The sequence below is a fragment of the Malus domestica genome, chromosome 05, assembly GCF_042453785.1.
Source record: "Malus domestica chromosome 05, GDT2T_hap1".
Lineage (NCBI taxonomy): Eukaryota > Viridiplantae > Streptophyta > Magnoliopsida > Rosales > Rosaceae > Malus > Malus domestica.
The window spans coordinates 5,451,202-5,470,453 of record NC_091665.1 but is presented as its reverse complement, the minus strand read 5'-3'; the positions used below and the strand labels follow the sequence as shown (position 1 = coordinate 5,470,453).

General features: G+C 46.3%; 1 protein-coding gene across 1 annotated transcript; it reads left to right on the top strand.

Moving 5' to 3' along the window:
- Positions 1-6,711: 6,711 nt before the first annotated feature.
- LOC139196015 (uncharacterized) lies at positions 6,712-10,238 on the top strand. Its single transcript, XM_070821678.1, has 3 exons — positions 6,712-7,323; positions 7,605-9,586; positions 10,073-10,238. The coding sequence occupies exons 1-3, from the start codon at positions 6,712-6,714 to the stop codon at positions 10,236-10,238; spliced, it is 2,760 nt and encodes a 919-aa protein (XP_070677779.1).
- The last annotated feature ends 9,014 nt before the right edge of the window (positions 10,239-19,252 follow it).

Here is a 19,252-nt window from a genome sequence, read left to right as displayed (position 1 = left end):
AACTTGACATATTGGGCTTTTGGGCTAAAGTTTAGCCTTTTATATTAAAATTTAGGGAACTTTAACGAAAAGCACCCGGTACTGTTCACTTTAACGAAAAACCACATTTTTACACTAAAAAGTCAATCCTGGTACTATTCACTTTACCCTTTATTTTGTCCTTATCATTAAAACTCAAAGTTTTCAAACCCTTTTCATTAGTTTTCCTTAAAATTTAGACTTATAGCCCAACCCAATCTGTGCAATCAATCTGTGCATAACTTCATACTATTGGGTTTTTAGCCTTTAACTTCATACTTACCATTGATACCAATGCAATCATAGAAGGAAACGAAAGATTATGAATTTCGTGGAGAAGAATGAAAACCACAGAAGCAAGAATATAAGCTCAAATCAATTTTTGATAACTGTTTATATATAAGGTAACAGATGAATTTCAACAATCAAATTGCCTACCACATGCTTGCAAAAATTAATTCTATACAAAACCATTCAACCATTAATTATTTGACTTGGTCTCTATGAGAAGTAGTGACCCATGGAATTAAATCCACTAATACACATGCAAATGGCCAGGGCCATCCCCACACACATATCTGATACGAGTTTATTATTATTGATATAAACACACAAATTACAGCGAAATTAAAACAACAAAAAAAATAAAGAAAAAGGTACTGATGAAAGCTAATGCCACTTTCGCGGGAAACACGATTGCATTTGCGCATGCAACAAGCCTTTTAAACCCATAGGTGACCCAAATGGGACGAGTGAAGTCTCGTAAGGGTTTCCAGAGACGCTACCCACAAACATCATGCATAATGATCATTAACATTTACATGTACCACCGGAGACTGAGTACATATCCACCCCTTGGGAGTCGGGGGTTTTTTGGTGGAGGCGTAATTCGAATCTATTTTCGATGAACGGCCTTGTTAAAAGGTAGCTTTGCAAGTGGCGTAATCGGCAGCGCGTGATTTGGTTGTTGTTATCGGGTGGTCCGACAGGCTCGACCTTGAACAATGTGCAAGCCCAATTGTCTTTGGTTTCATTTCTATCGGTAGCTACGGCCAGGACCAGTAGCCTGTTTTGGTCCACCCTTCTCAAGTAGTTGCCATTGTAGGAGCATTTGATATGCACATAATGCTTATCGGCGTAGTCCTCATTGTTTGGTGTTTCGGTGGTGAACTTTACGAACCGGCTGTCAGGATTGTCTTCAGAGAACTGGACAATCTCATTAATGTCGCTTTCTGCATCAAGTTGGTAGCGCAAGTATTTGTTGTTGGTCTCTGCTTTCAGCAGAAAGGGGCTTGGTAATACAGGTGGAGCCATGTTGTATGGTATAACAGGGATTGGGAAGATCTCTCTTCTGTCTTCTCTCTTGATGATTGAATTTGCTTGCTGTGAGTGTGATCCCTAGCTCTTTCAGTTTCTCATCTCTTTCATTTACATGAACATGGCTGATCTCATTCAAGTGACGCAAGATTTGGTAAAATAGCTGATTTCATCCATTTATTTGTATCATTTTCAAACGAATAGTTTCTAATCGTGAAGACGAGTGCTCATATTATAACAATAAATAAAAACTTAACCCGTGAGCATAATATTTTTTTTTTCCCTTCTCTGTTTGGGGTCATATACAAACAAATACATGCTTTCTACGCAGATGAAACTATATCAGTCTTTAATTTTGAGGGAGAGACTAATTTTGGTTGGTGCATTTGTAAAATGGCTAGTGTTTGGGCCCAAAATAATAGTTTGGGCCGAGGGTAGGATCACTCTCGGCCCGGGAGGCCGTGCGGCGAAAGGGCCATGGATCGTTCAGCTCATGGGCTTCCAAGCCTAGGTCGGTTAAATCAGAACGCAAGCCGAGTCCTAGTACAATAGGGACTCTCGACGGGATCAGTAATCCAGAAAGCGAATCCGGCTCAGTTAAGGACTAGATTCGTAGTCCTAGTGGAGATAGGATTGGTCGAGGTGATGTTGATCCAGAGAGGGAAACCTAGTCCGAATAGGATTGTAACTCGGGCTCGAGGACCAGCGCTATAAATAGGGGAAGCTGTGCATTAAGGAAGGCTCTCTGCAAATCAATACAAAATTGCCCTGCGCAAATTCTCACAACTTGTGATTTTTCTTTTTCCTTTTTCGCTGACACATCTTCCGTAGGCATCAACAGCACTGTGGAAGCAACCGGTGATATCTTAAGTCGGCATAGATAGCTCTGTCACCGTAGAGTCAGTCGGTCTCGCAGTATCTTCCGTTGGCATCAACAGCACTGCGGCGAGAACGATTGATTACCTATCCAAGTCTCGGTCGAGAAGGGTTTCTAAATCCTTATTGGTCGAGGTCATCTCATCAGCCTTCTCGGCGAAGTGAGGTGTTACAGTTATTACATTCGGCACGTTGAAAGCCGAATTTGATATTGAACTTCGTAAGAATAGTAACCTTGTCTTCAGGTTCGAGAGCCCAAGAGGCTGAGACGTGTTCCTTTCTCGGCCGCAATCGCAAGACGCAGAAGTCAGTAGCGCGACCCAACGCAACATCAACAAATTTACTCCTCGGCCGAGCTGGGCCGACGAGTTGGCACACCCCGCATTCATCGAATGACGTAGTTAGCTTATAGATTACTCGGCCTGCGCGCCACATAGGCTTTGTAGTTTCTAGGGTCAACATTTTGGCACGCCCGGTGGGACCCAGTGCTAAACTACGAAGTTCATGCCAATTGAAACACGATCGGTAAAAAAGAAAACAACTATGGGAAAGTTGACAGCCGATTTGCCGAATCAAAGTACGGGACAAAATGTGCCACAGGCGCAGAATCCCCTTAGCGCTGTGACACCTGAGTCCACAAGCGCGACCCGCCGAGAGAGAGAAGTTAATCTCGGCGGTCAGCTCCGCGGTCTAGAAATCCCTAACAGAAACACCTGCGTTCTCACTGAAGGGATAGTAGAGGAGTGCGACGAAGATGGTGGTGAGGGATCTGATCCACCGACAAGGTCGTTTCTTCGAAAGCGACTAGACGAGCAGTCTCGGTCAGTCGAGCAGACGTTTAGTCGAGGCATTGACAAGCTGCATGACGTGATACTCAGTTCCAATGAGCGACAAACCAGATTGCTCGAAATGCTGGTTAGTAAAGTCAGTGAAAGCAGGCCTTTCGATCTTCTCCAGCACTTACCACCAGGAAACAATCCGTTACCAGTTGTGCCGGCCGAGCCTATTCCTGCTCGGTTCAAACCAATTAACTTGGAAAAAGGAGGAGGGTCGAATAGTAGGTCAGACGGAACCGACCAGAGAGTCGAGGCAACACCTGTCGATATGACCGAAGTTCAGCGGATGATCGACTCGGCCATGAAGAAAGGGCCGAAGTTTCCTAAGTTTATTCATCCGTACCCATCTTACGTGGAAACGTTCGGATACCCGAAGGGTTTCAAAATCCCAGATTTCAGCCTTTTTGCCGGTGAATCATCCCTGTCTTCGTTGGAGCATGTGGCTCGTTTCACTGCGCAATGTGGGGATGTTAATAGTGATTTCCATAAGTTACGGCTGTTCAATTTCTCATTGACCGGATCAGCATTTGCCTGGTATATCAATCTCCCTCCTAATTCCGTCCAAAACTGGGAGGAGTTGGTCGAGAAATTCCACGAGCAGTTTTATCGGCCAGGGATGGAGATGTCAGTTTCTTCATTAGCACGGATGGCTCAAGCATCTGATGAGTCACCAATGGATTATCTTACCAGGTTCAAATCAGCTAGGAATTGGTGCCGAGTGCCTTTACCCGAAGTCGAATTTGTCAGGCTTGCTTTGAACGGCCTCGACGTCGAATACAAAAAGAAATTCTTGGGGGTAAACTTTCGGGATATGTACGAATTAGCCCAGCATGTCGAGCAGTATGATTACTTGCTCCGCGAGGAAAAGATTTCGAAAGTTCCAACTCGGGGGACGATTTACAAGAATCCTACTGTCAATTATGCATCAACCGAGGATGAATGCATTAGTGTGGATGCAGCTGAGATAGTGATAGATAAGCCATACGTCTGCAAGGCATTGACTCAAGTCGACTTTAGGGAAGTCAAAAGCCGTTCGGCCACTGAGGGAACGTCGAAATCGTCAAAAGTTTATACTTTTGATATTACAAAGGCTGACGCAATTTTTAACCAACTGTTATCAGCAAGGATCATCAAGCTTCGGCCTGGTCACAACATTCCCAAGGCCGAAGAGCTTAAAGGAAAGGTATATTGTAAATACCATAATTCCAGCAAACATACGATAAACAATTGTGTCGTGTTTCGAGACAACGTCCAAAGCTGGATTGATAATGGCAAACTGAAATTTCCAAAGAAGAAGATGAGTGTTGATACTGACCCGTTCCCCACGGCAACAGTAAATATGGTTGATGCATGCCTACCTAAAGACAAAGGGAAAGGGAAGGTCGAAGATGTTGCGACGCAACGCTTTTGGAATCAGAATTCTCGGCCACGTTTCATGGCCGATTTTCGTTCGAACAAACCACCTACAGCTTTAACGGGACCCGCTATTGTCAAACCTATGGTAGATTATACCACCGATGAAGACAGTGAGACAGCGATTTTGTGCAGCAAATGCAGAGTCAAGGTCGGTAGTGAGCCAGAGGAGAGGCCCTCTTCGCTTATAACGGAACGACCTACAGCCGCAACCCAGCAGAAGGTTGCCGAAGTAGGCCAACATCAAGGGGTTTTTGATAGGCTCGGTCCTAAAGTACGGATGGAAAAGACACCCCCGGTCAGGCGGCGCCTCGATTTTGATGCTTCATTCTATGACGATGATTACTATAAACGTAATTCTAGCAGTTCAAAATCATCGTAGAGCCAAAAAACCTTCAAACCTCCCGAGCCTAGAGATCAACGTTGGTATACATATCATTCTTCGAAAGGCGTCTACACCGCGTTGTCCAAATCCCAGAAACGCTGGCATCAAAGGATAGATTGCATGGCCCGCCGACGGGCAGCCCAAGAAATCTCGGTCCCTAAATGGCGGAAGGACACAATTGCTACTGATGATGAACGACCACCTCCAGCCATTATGACAGAGTTGGCTCAAGGGAGACGGCTGGTCGACCAAGATGTCGAAACCACGTTTGAAGAGGCCGATAAACGGATCAAACTTCTTCTTCGACCAGGGGAGATGAAGGCGCGCCTTGAACATTTCAGGCAAGAGGCCGAAAGCAAATTAGCCCCGCCGGCTATACAAGGACCTTTGATCAAGATCCGACGGAATTTGCACCCCCCGTTCCTTGGGGAGGCTTTGGAGTACATGCGAGAATTCCATAAGAAACATTCGGCCAATGATTTGTATGGCTTGCCAAAGGCATGCCAGGACACCATTGATCTAGTCCTGACTTGTCTTGATGCCGAGCGAATCATCCAGAAAACCTCAGACCCAGGATTGAAAGCAAGGTTCCAGCACATACGAGAAGCTCGTGTCCTTGGGTTTGAAGTCGACCCATACACTGATATTGATGCAGCCGACCTTCCTTTCTCAATGGAGGACCTTCAGTATTTACGATATCACTTTGAAGTATTCTCGGCTGTTTCGCTCTTCGGCTTTACGACCGATGAAATAGCACGTGTTGCACGTCTGGATGCTTATCTCGACACTAGGGATGCCCGGCTACACTACCAGGAGCAGGTCCTGACCCCGAGTACACTGTCGATCTCAACCTCACATGGGGTAGGTACGCAGAACCAACAAGTTGCCGAAGCAGCACCACAGGATCAAACCATCGAAGAAGGAACAGAAGAGGCTCGTTGTCCAACCTTGACAGCAGAGTCCGCGGTTGCCGACCAGACAAGAGATGAAGCTAGTGAGGAGGGTCCTAACCCGATGGGCCGTCAGTCCTGGATAACATGGAAATCAGTATGGTCCATGTGTTACCCGCTGATTTTCAATCAAGCACGACCCAACCGAACTTCCTCGATGGTGACGTAGTCGCCGAAGAAGCCGGCCATGTTGATTTTGTAACTGTTGCTGAAGTTGATTCAACGACAAAAGATGACAGTCTAAAGGCGGCTTTGGCCGAATTGTTTCCTTGTTCATCATCGGCCAAACTTCGCCATTTAAAGCCTTTGTATGTGACGGCCCATATCGAGGGGTATCCAGTTTCTAAAGTTTTCGTCGACTGTGGAGCCACCGTCAATATCATGCCTCTAAGCATCATGAAAGCCTTACGTCGCTCGAATGACGAACTTATTCCGTCAGGGATCACAATGAGTAGTTTCGTCGGCGACAAATCTCAAACCAAAGGTGTACTTCCGTTAACTGTAAACATTGCTGGTCGCACTCACATGACCGTCTTTTTCGTGGTTGATTCCAAAACCGAGTATAATGCACTGCTCGGTCGAGACTGGATTCATCAAACCAGCTGTATTCCTTCATCATTGTATCAAGTGCTTGTATTTTGGGACGGCAACTCGGTCACTGTTCACCCGGCCGATAGCCAGCCCTTCGAAGCTAACATGATCCAAGCACGGTATTATGATGACCACGTCGGCTACATTACATTGCAAGGCTTCAATGAAGAAGGACGGCCGACTCGGATTTCGGTTCAGAAAGCTATCAAGGTTGGCGCCGAGACTGTTCAGCAGGATTCGGCGAGACTCGGATTAGCCAATTTCCTCCCCGAAGCTGATGTTTGACACCGATCGGGAAACACGTAGGGCCGCGGTTTCATCTGCTATGGAACGACTGCTGGCCCATTGGTATACTATATCCAAACAACCAAATTCGGGCGTTAATCTCGTTGAGTTCCTTGCTGAAGGAGATAATGGTCCTGTCTTGTCTCTTGATAAAATTCGAGCCGCCCCGGCCGAACTCGAAGATCATCGGCCCCAAGTTAAGGACCCCTTGGAAGAGATTAATGTTGGGACGGTCGATGATCCACGACCTTTGTTTATTAGTGCGTTACTTCCCCAACAAATGAAAGACGAACTTCGTGCCTTGCTTACAGAGTTCAAAGATTGTTTTGCTTGGAGCTACCATGAAATGCCCGGCTTGGATCGCACTCTTGTCGAACATGAATTACGTATTAAGCCCGGATGCAAACCTTTCCGGCAACCACCTCGTCGATTCTCGACCGAAGTACAACTCGGCATCAAGGACGAACTGGTTCAACTTTTGAAAGCCGGGTTCATTCGGACAGCTCGATATGTGGAATGGTTGGCGAATATCGTTCCTGTCTTAAAGAAGAATGGTGCACTGCGCATCTGCATCGATTTCAGGAATCTGAATCTGGCAACTCCCAAAGATGAATATACAATGCCGATTTCAGATCTATTAATCGATGCCGCGGTGAATCATGCGATCTTATCCTTTATGGATGGACACGCCGGGTACAACCAAATTTTCATTGCTGAAGCCGATGTGCACAAAACTGCTTTCCGCTGCCCGGGGCACTCGGCACTTACGAATGGGTTGTTATGCCATTTGGCCTCAAAAATGCCGGCGCCACATACCAACGGGCGATGAACACCATATTTCATGACTTAATTGGAACCACCGTCGAAGTCTATATTGACGATGTTGTGATTAAATCCAAACAACGGCGAACTCATGTGGATGATCTCCGACAGGCTTTCCTTCGTATGCGTCAACACAATCTCAAAATGAATCCTGCTAAATGTGCATTTGGTGTGTCGGCCGGTAATTTTCTCGGTTTCCTGGTACATCACCGTGGGATTGAAGTGGACGAAAATAAAGCACGTGCAATCATCAATGCTCCACCACCGACTACGAAGAAACAGCTGCAGTCCTTACTCGGCAAGATAAATTTTCTTCGCCGATTTATAGCTAACTCGGCAGGAAAAATGAAAGCATTTTCCACGCTTTTGAAACTTAAGGACTCGGATACGTTTGCATGGACGACCGAGCATCAGGCGACGTTTACACAAATTAAAGTCTCCCTCACAACGCCGCCTGTTCTTGTTCCACCTCGGCGCGGTAAACCCCTCAAACTATATATTTCGGCGGCTGAAGAGTCCATCGGCTGCCTCCTGGCCCAGGACAATGATGCCGGGCGAGAGCAGGCTATTTTTTACCTCAGTCGAAATCTTAATCCACCGGAGATCAATTATTTCACCGTGGAGAAGCTCTGTCTTGCCGTGTTCTTCGCCGCCTCCAAACTCCGGCATTACATGCTTCCGTCGGTCACACAAGTCATTGCCCAGACTGACGTCATCCGGTACATGCTTACCCGGCCAATCGTAAAAGGGAGAATTGGGAAGTGGACGATGGCGTTGTCCAAGTTTAGCCTACAATACGTGCCTCAGAAAGCTGTCAAAGGCCAAGCATTGGCCGATTTCCTGGCTCACCATCCTTCCCCCTATGGTTTTGGGGACACCGATGTCGAAATCAGCATGGTTGAAACACGCGACAACTATTGGACGATGTATTTTGACGGGTCCAGTACTTCATCCTCGGCCGGCGTTGGAGTTGTCATTCAATCTCCTAATCACGATCGTTGGTATTTTTCGCTTAAGTTGGATTTTGACTGCACCAATAATCAGGCCGAATATGAAGCCTTAATCATCGGCCTCGGCCTCCTTCATGATTTGCGGGCCACTCGTGCCCTCGTCCTCGGCGACTCTGAGCTTGTGATTAACCAACTTAATGGATCTTTTCGCTGCATGAGTTGTACCCTGGCACCCTACCACATGGTTGCCAGCTATTTGGCCGAGTCCTTCGACGGTATTACGTTCTCACATGTTTCCCGGATCCATAATACCGACACAGATGAGTTGGCTCAAATTGCCTCTGGTGCACAACTCCTGGGGGGCAAGCTAGGCCGAGAAATACCGGTGTTACGACAATTATACCCGGCTTTGGTCAACCAGCAGATCCTCCGTCGCGACGATGTAATACGCACTCGAGTCATGTCTTTACCTTTGTTGTTAGACCGACAAGATACTATAGAGGTTTGCACCGTCGGGACAACACCAGATGATTGGAGAAAGCCCATTATGCAGTACCTTGACAATTCCAATGGAAAACATAGTCGCAAGACACGAGGCCACGCCACGAACTATGTCACGTACCAAAACGAGTTATACCGAAAAGGGAAGGATGGATTGCTACTGTTATGTCTCAGTCCCCAAGAGGGTGCTCAGGCGATCTCGGAAGTCCATGAAGGGGTTTGCGGAGCTCATCAATCTGGACGGAAAATGCGATGGCTACTTCGACGACACGGTTATTTTTGGCCAAGGATACTAAAGGATTGTATCGAGTTTGCACGAGGATGCGTACAATGCCAAATCCACGGGCCTATACAAAGGGTCCCGGCCGAATCATTGCATTCGGTCATAAAGCCATGGCCGTTTAGAGGATGGGCCATGGATGTAATCGGCACAATCACGCCATCTTCGGGAGCTGCTAAGCACGCATGGATAATAGTTGCAACCGACTACTTTACTAAGTGGGTCGAGGCGAAATCATATGCCGAACTAACATCTAAAGAAGTTTGCGACTTCGTGGAGGAACACATCGTGACCAGATTTGGCGTACCAGAAACGATCATAACTGACAATGGAACAATCTTCACAGCTGAGAGGTTTAAAGAGTATACGACAAATTTAAAAATTCGGCTCGAACAGTCTACACCGTATTACCCACAGGCGAATGGGCAGGCCGAGGCAAGTAATAAAGTGTTGATCGGCATCCTCGAAAAAATAATAAAAGAAAGGCCTGACATGTGGCATTTGAAGTTGAACGAGGCATTATGGGCATACCGAACGACGCCCCGGTCGGCGACCGCGACAACCCCATACGCATTAACCTACGGACACGATGCAATGTTACCAGTCGAGTTAAGCATAAATTCGTTGCGATTAATTGAACAAAGTAGTTTGTTTAGCGCCGAATACAATCAGTCCATGAGACAAGAATTAGAAGATTTGGAAGAAGTGCGACTTGACGCTTATAACTTACTGGTGGCACAGAAATGGATTGCCGAACGAGCATACAATCAAAAGGTGCGACGGAAAACATTCGGTGAAGGCGAATTGGTTTGGCAAACGGTGTTACCTGTAGGACTAAAAGACCCTAGGTTCGGCAAATGGTCACCAAATTGGGAAGGACCGTTCGTTGTACATAAGGTATACGGAAAAGGGCCGTATCATCTTCAAGACCGGACCGGTTCAGTTCACAAATTACCAATCAACGGGAAGTTTTTGAAAAAGTACTACGCGGTAACGTGGGAAATGCGAGAATAAACAAAACCATCTCATTAAGATTGATGAGCATGTACAAGCTAAGTCAGTCAGGGCAAAACTAAGTACATTCAAGGGGAAAAAGGTAAAAGGGTGCTGAGAAGGGCCTTCAATTCCAACCACCGCACCTCGGCCATGATAACTTCAGCTTGCCGATTTTTCTTGTCCAGCTTCAACCGCTCGACCCGCTTTGTTGTCGTCGCGTACTCAGTTAGGCGATCCTTTCCGCCCGACTCGAAGTCTCTAGCAAGCTCGGACGCGATAGGCGACCGACGTTTTGCTAGTTCGGCCATCTGACGGTCGAGCTCGGCTAATACTTCTCCTTTTGCCCTTAGAGGGTCGATTTTCGGATGGAGAGTGTCTCGAACGGCCGTGGCAGCTTGCAGGTCCTGTTCGACCTTTAGAGCGGTCTGGAAGACACTAAATGTCTCCCGAACCTGCTCCAAGGTAGACGATGCCCGAACGATGGCATCTCCGCTCAGGCGACCGTCGGCCCCAAGATCGTTTAGACACACGCCAAGCAGATCAAGACCGTTGCGCTCGAGCACTTACGGCGCTGAAAGCGACAGAACTTCTCGCAGCTGGGTTAGAGCGGTTGGATCGGCAACCTCAGTCGGAGCAGCCGAAGGGCCGGACTCGGCAGTTGTGCTAGAGAGGAAGGCTTTGAATTCGACCTCCCATGAAGCCTGCACATACAAATCAGTTTAGGCTTAAAGGAAGTCAGGGCAAGAATAGCAAGAAGGTTTCGTTTTTTAACCTGCCGAGAGGAGACCTCGGCCATGTCCCCAGGATCGTTGCTCGAACCTAAAGAACTCAATGGCCGAGCCCAGTGTCTCAGATGGCTTCTCAGTTCACGCAGCCGATGGGGGTTATCTACGTTTGATGGCCACTGAGGCGGCCAAGAAATATAGATAACGCCCTTCGGCGCGTAGAATTATCGGTGAAAAGAATGTACAGGCACCTGACATTTAGTATTTTCTTCGTTTAGAATTCTAAAGCGGAAAAGCAATCAAGGAAAGACGGTGGAAGATACTTACGAAGGCCGAAGTAGCCTCCTGCGGAGGAATGTGGAAGCCCTGGTCTTGAGGATGGACGGGCGATTCCGCCGTTGCCTCGGGTTCCTCGACTGGTCGTTTGCCACGGTCGGTTGTGGAGGGGCCGACCGGGACAGCTGCTTCTGAGGAAGGAACACCCTGGTCCTGAGAAGGAGCAAGGGGTTCGGACACCGCCGTTGGTTCCTCGACCGGACGCTTGCCACGATCGGCCGTAGAGGGGCCGGCTTGAACCGCCATCTCGGACACTGGAGGAGGTTGTTGGCGAGTATGAGGACGATGTCTTCTGTGGGACGCAGAAACCGCCTTCTGTGGGACAGATGCCTCATCGACGGAGGGAGGCACGACTGGTGTGTCGGCCCCAGAGACAGGCCGCGCTTGAACTATCTCTGCGACCGAAGCTGGCGGTTTCTCCACCAAGGAATGGCCGGCGGCGGGAGAACGGGAAGCACTGGGAGTCGTCGTCCCTGTAGTATGACTGGATATGACGTGGATCTCTCGTGCACCTTTCTTCGCCAGTTTCTTTACCCACTTGGCAGGCGGGGGAGACTCGACAGCCGGCTCGGCCTCTGGGCGAGGCCGTTTGATCAGCACGGCCCGACCAGCAGTTTTGTCCTTCTTGGCCACGACCGATTTTTTCTCGGCCGTAGCAGCGGCAACTGCATCCGCTTTTCTTGAAGGACGACTACCTGAAAAGATGAAAGCAATTCAGCAAGGCAAATCAGTATGCAGAGTTGAAAGAAAAGAGGAGAAATGAACAATTACCTTGAGATTGGGGGGCTGAGGCCTTCTTAGGTCGGTCACCGAAGAGTTTGTTCAGCATCTTTTCGACCGGAGCACCAAAGAACTCCTGGGTGTAATTTTCCCACCATTCACCGAAGGTGTCGGTGCAAAGGGTTTCTGGGGTGGCCGGTCGAAGGTGGAATTTTTGGCAGTACTCTTGGAACTCCCTCGCGGCAGTTCTACATTCCTTCTCCGAGGAACGAGGTTCACGTCCACGGCTTAGGACTGTTCGGGAGGAGAGAAGCGGAACAGGGCAGCCCTGAAGATAGCCGAACTGTCAGGCAAGGAAGTTCGGATGGTACACTTCCCAACCCGACCGTTTCCCATCGCAGCCGAGAGGGAGGTCGCGAGCGAGCACAAACGACCCCCAAGTCTGACGAAGCTCGACATCCTCCTCCGCGCCCCACACAGAGGTAGGTAGTCTGATGGAGGAAGGATAGTCCCGACGACGACATATTAAGAATTCGTCGTTGGAGAGATCATCAAGAGCGAAGAGGTACCGAAATACCTCTTCGGCTTGGTGAGGAGGTGTCGGTCGGGAGGCCAGCTGAGGTCCAAGAGCCTCCATTGGCGAGAAATCAGCTATGGCCGGCCGAAGGGAGGCGAAGTACACTTGTAACCAGAGCTGGAAGACCTAGAGGGCACCATTCTGGTGTGGGTCGACCTTGTGGAGGGTCGCCTCGGCTAGGCAACGGAAGAGATGGGCGAGGATGTTGGAACTCAGTGCCAGGACGTGACCACTAGCCAGGGCTTCGGCTACCGGCATGTTCTCGACCAAACACTTGTTCGACTTGGTACAACAAATGTATTTGTTGTACCAATAGAAGAGGAAGGCTTCATGCTCTCCCTCTCGCAGGTCCTCTTCTCCTCAGCCGGCGAAGTGAAGATAGAGGGTGTTGTAATTAAAGAAGTTCTTGTGGAGCTTCTGAATGTCTTCTTTCGACGGGATTTGACCGTCACGGTTCAAGGTCTCAAAGGCTCGTCGATCAAAAAACGTCTTCAGATCAATATTCGACGGGTGCCCAGAGAGGGCCGCGTCGATAGGCATCCCGGTTGCCGAAGTCCCCAGAATGGCGGTGACATCAAGGATGGTGGGACCGATGGGACCAAGAGGAAGAACCAGGGTGTTGGTGGCCGAGCACCAGAAGCACAAGGCGGCTAGGAGAAGCTCCTTGTCGAGAATGACATCCATTGACGAGAGAAGGATGGCGTCGTAAATGCCGATGGCTCTCCATTGCTCGCCGAAGAGCCGTTCCATTCGAACAACCCAGGCTGCCCAGGTTGTGGTCGTCGAGGGCCAGGAGCCTTGGGGTTTCGCCGCATCCCATCTCGACCATTCAAACCCTTGGAACAAGGGTGTTAGGCAGTGCTCCTGGAGAAGGCCAGTAATGGTCGACGGTATTGTAGCCTTGAAGAGAGGACCCAAGATTTGGTGGACAGTGCTCATGTCACTTTCAAACCGTATGGTTTTGATCGAGCTCCGATCAAGGATTTTCTGGTGCTGTTCACATTCCCTGGAAAGCTTGGAGATGAAAGACGCCATTATAGGAAGGAAGCACGGCGTAAAAGGTTTTCTGGGTTGGGGGATTTGAAGACGAAGACTTGGAAAAAGAAATGTGCTGGAGAAGAGGGGCAAGAGATTTCAGAAAATTTTGAGAGCGTAAAGTGCAAATGAGAGAATTTCGGTATTTATAGAAGTTGTGGAGGGAAGAGCAATCGTTCGAAATTCAAAACAAAGGGCAAAATCGACCGAAGGAATCGTTGATCATGATGAACATTTGGGAAATGCAGTTGAGAAGACTGAAGGTTTCAGGTTTTGGAGGCGCACGATCGCGTGTGATGGCGAAATTAATGGCGGAAGACGTTTCGACGCTTGCACGATGACAGGTGGACTCACGGATTGAGGTAGTAGCTCGCGAATTGAGGTAGTGGTTAAGTTGACGGTTCAGGCAGCCGCACGCCTTAGACGTCATCATTGGGGTTGGCCGTGTTGGAGGACGCCACGTGGCGAGTTTGGTTAGCAGGATCAAGATCGTGCAATCATGTTCAATAAATGCGCCTTGGAACTCGGGCATTAGGGTTCTGAGTGGTAGATTCGTTTCTTCAAGGCCGAAACTCGGCCAAAGAATTCAGGCCGAGGACCTCAGAAGCGAGGGGGCAATGTTTGGGCCCAAAATAATAGTTTGGGCCGAGGGTAAGATCACTCTCGGCCCGGGAGGCCGTGCAGCGAAAAGGCCATGGATCGTTCAGCTCATGGGCTTCCAAGCCTAGGTCGGTTAAATCAGAACGCAAGCCGAGTCCTAGTACAATAGGGACTCTCGACGGGATCAGTAATCCAGAAAGCGAATCCGGCTCAGTTAAGGACTAGATTCGTAGTCCTAGTGGAGATAGGATTGGTCGAGGTGATGTTGATCCAGAGAGGGAAACCTAGTCCGAATAGGATTGTAACTCGGGCTCGAGGACCAGCGCTATAAATAGGGGAAGCTGTGCATTAAGGAAGGCTCTCTGCAAATCAATACAAAATTGCCCTGCGCAAATTCTCACAACTTGTGATTTTTCTTTTTCCTTTTTCGCTGACACATCTTCCGTTGGCATCAACAGCACTGTGGAAGCAACCGGTGATATCTTAAGTCGGCATAGATAGCTTTGTCACCGTAGAGTCAGTTGGTCTCGCAGTATCTTCCGTTGGCATCAACAGCACTGCGGCGAGAACGATTGATTACCTATCCAAGTCTCGGTCGAGAAGGGTTTCTAAATCCTTATTGGTCGAGGTCATCTCATCAGCCTTCTCGGCGAAGTGAGGTGTTACAGTTATTACATTCGGCACGTTGAAAGCTGAATTTGATATTGAACTTCGTAAGAATAGTAACCTTGTCTTCAGGTTCGAGAGCCCAAGAGGCCGAGACGTGTTCCTTTCTCGGCCGCAATCGCAAGACGCATAAGTCAGTAGCGCAACCCAACGCAACATCAACAAATTTACTCCTCGGCCGAATGACGTAGTTAGCTTATAGATTACTCGGCCTGCGCGCCACGTAGGCTTTGTAGTTTCTAGGGTCAACAGCTAGTAAGCCCCATTTCCTAATAATTGATTGACTTAGTTTCTATGACAACTAGATCCGGAAGATGGAACTACAAACTAGCAAATTGTAAACTTTCATAAAGTAAATGGCAACAGGTGTGGAGTTTTTTATTAGAATTGTTTTATACATGTTCGGACTATGGTGACGGATTAAAATACATGACTACGGGTGTTGCGGGTCTTTATATAAAAATAAGACTTTCATAACATGTGAATTCAAGAACTTAAAGTCTCAATCATGCGTGTTACCTACTGTACCAAATAAAATAGGTATAAAAGACAATAATATAATTGTGCAGGTGTCAAGTATAACTAACGATCCGTTCACACCCATGACTACGGGTGTTGCGGGTCTTTATTTAAAAATTAAAATTAAGACTTCCATAACATGTGAATTCAAGAACTTAAGGGCCTGCTTGGTACTCTACTTGAATTCAATTTTTTAAGCTCAAAAACAATTTTCAAGTTTTAGGCCTTAAAAACTTGTTTGGTAGGATTATTTTCAAAAACTGAACTTAAGATTAATTCAAAAATATAGTTTGTTCTCTAAAAACATAAAAAGTGAGTTTTTAGAGTTTTTAAACTTAAACTCACTCATTTCTTTTCTCTCCCTCCTCCCTTCTCACTCCAAATCTATCTCTTTTCTTCTTTCTCTCTCCTCTTTTTTATTTTTTTTATTTTTTTAACCTTTTTAGTCTCTTCTCCAATCCGTTTCTTCATTCTCTTGGTTCTTTCTCTCAATTCTCTTCCTCTCTACCTAGTCTGATCCTCTCTCTTCTTTCTCTTTCCTTCAATCATCTCTTAATTTCTTTCATCCTCTCTTCTCTTTCTCCCTCTCCTGTAACCCCCTTTTTTAGATCTCTTTGTCTAGTTTAAGTCGTAAGATTTAAAAATTTTAAATCGCAAACCAATCAAGTTTTTGAGTTTTAAAGAAAATTGTTTTCAAGAAATGTTTTTAAGAAATGTTTTGAGAAATGATAAAAAAAATTCAAATAGGATATCAAACAGGCCCTAAAAGTCTCAATCATGCGTGTTACCTACCGTACCAAATAAAATTGGTATAAAAGACAATAATATAATTGTGCAGGTGTCAAGTATAACTAACGATCCGTTCGCACCCATGGCTTGTTTTGTACAAAGGAATGGATAACTCCCTAATCTCAACGGCAGTTGAGAGGAGAAATGGAAATATTATGACCAACTAGAGGGTGGAAGATGAATTGCAAATGAGCTTATAACAAAACACGGCATCAAAGTGACTGGTTATATAAAAAATTAACCAAGTGGGAGAGAGATTCGCTTTCACTCTTTGTTGAGGAAAAATTAAAGGTGATCTAAACTCTCAGGTTAGTAGCTAGGGCAAGCCCCACCCCTACGTGTGAGTAGCAAAATCATCTTGAAACCACAAACTGATAGTATTAGGTCTGTTTCTTTTACCTTTTGTTTATAAATGGCAGTAATAGGTTGGCTTCACAGCGGTAATTTATTCTCTTAGAGAAACTTGAAGTGCGACTAAATGAACGATTGATCATATTGAGCATATGAACATGGCTGATTTTACTTGGTTCTGATCGATACCCAACTTCATTCCTTCGGCCAACGGAGTAGACACTGGCTTGCACGCCGTCATACCAGTTTCTTCCAACAGGTCAAGAACATACTTCTATTGTGATAGAACTATCCCGGACTTGCATCTCGACACTTCAATCCCAAGGAAATATTTCAAAGAACCAAGATCTTTCATTTTAAATTCTGTGGACAAATAATTTTTCAAGGCTGCTTGCTCAATAGGATCATTGCCAGTAACAACTATATCATCTACATATACGATGAGAGCTGTAACCTTTCCGTTCTGGCGTTTCAGGAATAATGTGTGATCCCAATTACTTTGCCTATACCCGAATGCTCTCATAGACTTGGTAAATCTACCAAACCAGGCTCTCGGAGACTGCTTCAACCCATATAATGATTTCTTGAGCCTACATACCTTTTGTTTCCGTATGTCCATATCATTACACCTTGGTGGAAGGTCCATGTAAATCTCCTCAGTTAGATCTCAATGGAGGAATTCATTTTTTACATCGAACTGTTGCAAAGGCCAATCTAGATTTGCTGCTAAGGATAGTAGAACACGAACTGTATTGATCTTTGCCATTGGGGCGAACGTATCAATGTAGTCAATGCCATATTTTTGTGTATACCCTTTGCCACCAGTCGTGCTTTAAAGTGATCTACCATTCCATCTGCTTTGTATTTCACTGTATTAACCCATTCGCATCCCACATATTTCTTTCTGGCTGGCAAGTCAGTTATTTCCCAGGTAGCATTCTTCTTCAACGATCTTAATTCCTTGTTCATTGCATCTTTCCAGCGGGAATCTGCTAAAGCCTCATGCACACTGTTAGGAATAAATACAGTAGATAATTGATATACAAATGACTTATTTGATTATGACAGGTGACAGGTAGACACATAACTGTTTAATGGGTATCTCACTATTGAATCTGAGTTTGGTTCACTCACGGAATACTTGTGTTTACACTTAGGATCTACCTCATAAGTGGGTTTATGAATACCTCGATTAATACGCTCTGGAAGGTGACGGAGTTGAGGTGCATTTGGTGTAGGAGACGATTGGTTATGAGAAATAACAGAAGACGAGTTCATACTTGGACCCGATATAACATCGGGAGAAAAATCCCCTGATAATTGTTGCAATTGCTGCTCGATTCCATTGCAAATAGTCTGCTGCAGCTCATTTTCAAGCCCAGACCCCGTGGGACCCCGTGGGCTGATGACCAAAGCACACGGGCTGCTACCCTTCCCCAGATGCCGTGGGCTGCTACCCTTCTCCAGATGATGATGGTTGCTCTTCATTCAGCTTGTTTCTAGCCACGGGAGAGTAATCAAAGCTCAAAACTTCACTATTATCTCAAGTCAGAACTTCACTATTTCGGTACTCCCCCTGAAGTGAGGACGCGGAGGATCCAAAAAATATTTCATTCTCATGGAAAATCACATCCTACGTAATAAACATTTTTCGACTTAAAGGATGATAACAACGATATCATTTTTGGGTAGTAGCATAACCCAAAAAAACACAACGAATGGCTTGAGGCTCAAGTTTATTATTCCGTTGAGGGGGGTAGAGGTGAACAAAAACAACACACCCCAATACCCATGAGGGAAGATTAGGAGTTGGTGGACTGCTAGTTTGAGATGTGAGAGCCTGAAATGGCGTATGGAAGTTGATAGTACGAGAAGGAAGACGATTAATAAGATAGGATGCAGACGTAAGTGCCTCTCCCCAATAATGTAGAGGCATATGTGCCGCAATAAGTGAAGCACGAACCATTTCTAACAAGTGTCTATTTTTTAGTTCGGCAATCCCATTCTGTTGAGGAGTATACATGCACTTGGTTTGATGAACAATACCATGCAGTTCCAGGAAGGAACGAAGTTCCATATTAACATATTCGCCACCATTGTCACTTCTAAGAACCTGGATATTCCTGTTGTATTGCACAACAACCATTTTATGGAACCGTTGAAAGGCCAAACTAACTTCGCTTTTTGACTTTAACAAAATAACCCACGTCATTCTGGTACAATCGTCAATAAAAGTAACAAACCAGTGAGCACCACCAAGAGTAGCTATTTTGGACAATCCCCATACATCAGAATGCACAATCATAAAAGGAATGGTACTTTTATTTAAACTGGCAGGAAAGGAGGTTCGATGGCTCTTAGCCATTTCACAAACATCACACTTAAACTGAGAAACATCATTCTTGACAAACAAACTAGGAAATAACTTATGCAGATAACCAAAGGAAGCATGCCCAAGGCGCTGGTGCCACATCCAGATGTCTGACACGTTATTAGTATCCCCCTGAGAATCATCAACGGAAAGAGCTTGAGTCAGCAAGCTAGAACTACAGGTGGTCAACTCCAAGTAATACAGTTTCCCTCTTCTAATACCATAACCAATCGTCTTCCGCGTCCTGATGTCCTTAAAAACACAGAAATATGGCAAAAAAATAACCAAACAATGTAAGGCAATGGTTATTTGAGCAACGTGCAACAAATTATAATTTAGAGAG

Coding starts and splice junctions, on each gene's coding strand:
- LOC139196015 (XM_070821678.1), top strand. CDS start 6,712: ATGGAACGACTGCTGGCCCATTGGTATACTATATCCAAACAACCAAAT. Junction 7,324..7,604: donor ATCTATTAATCGATGCCGCG/GTGAATCATGCG, acceptor GATCTCCGACAG/GCTTTCCTTCGTATGCGTCA. Junction 9,587..10,072: donor ACAGCTGAGAGGTTTAAAGA/GTATACGACAAA, acceptor AAAAGACCCTAG/GTTCGGCAAATGGTCACCAA.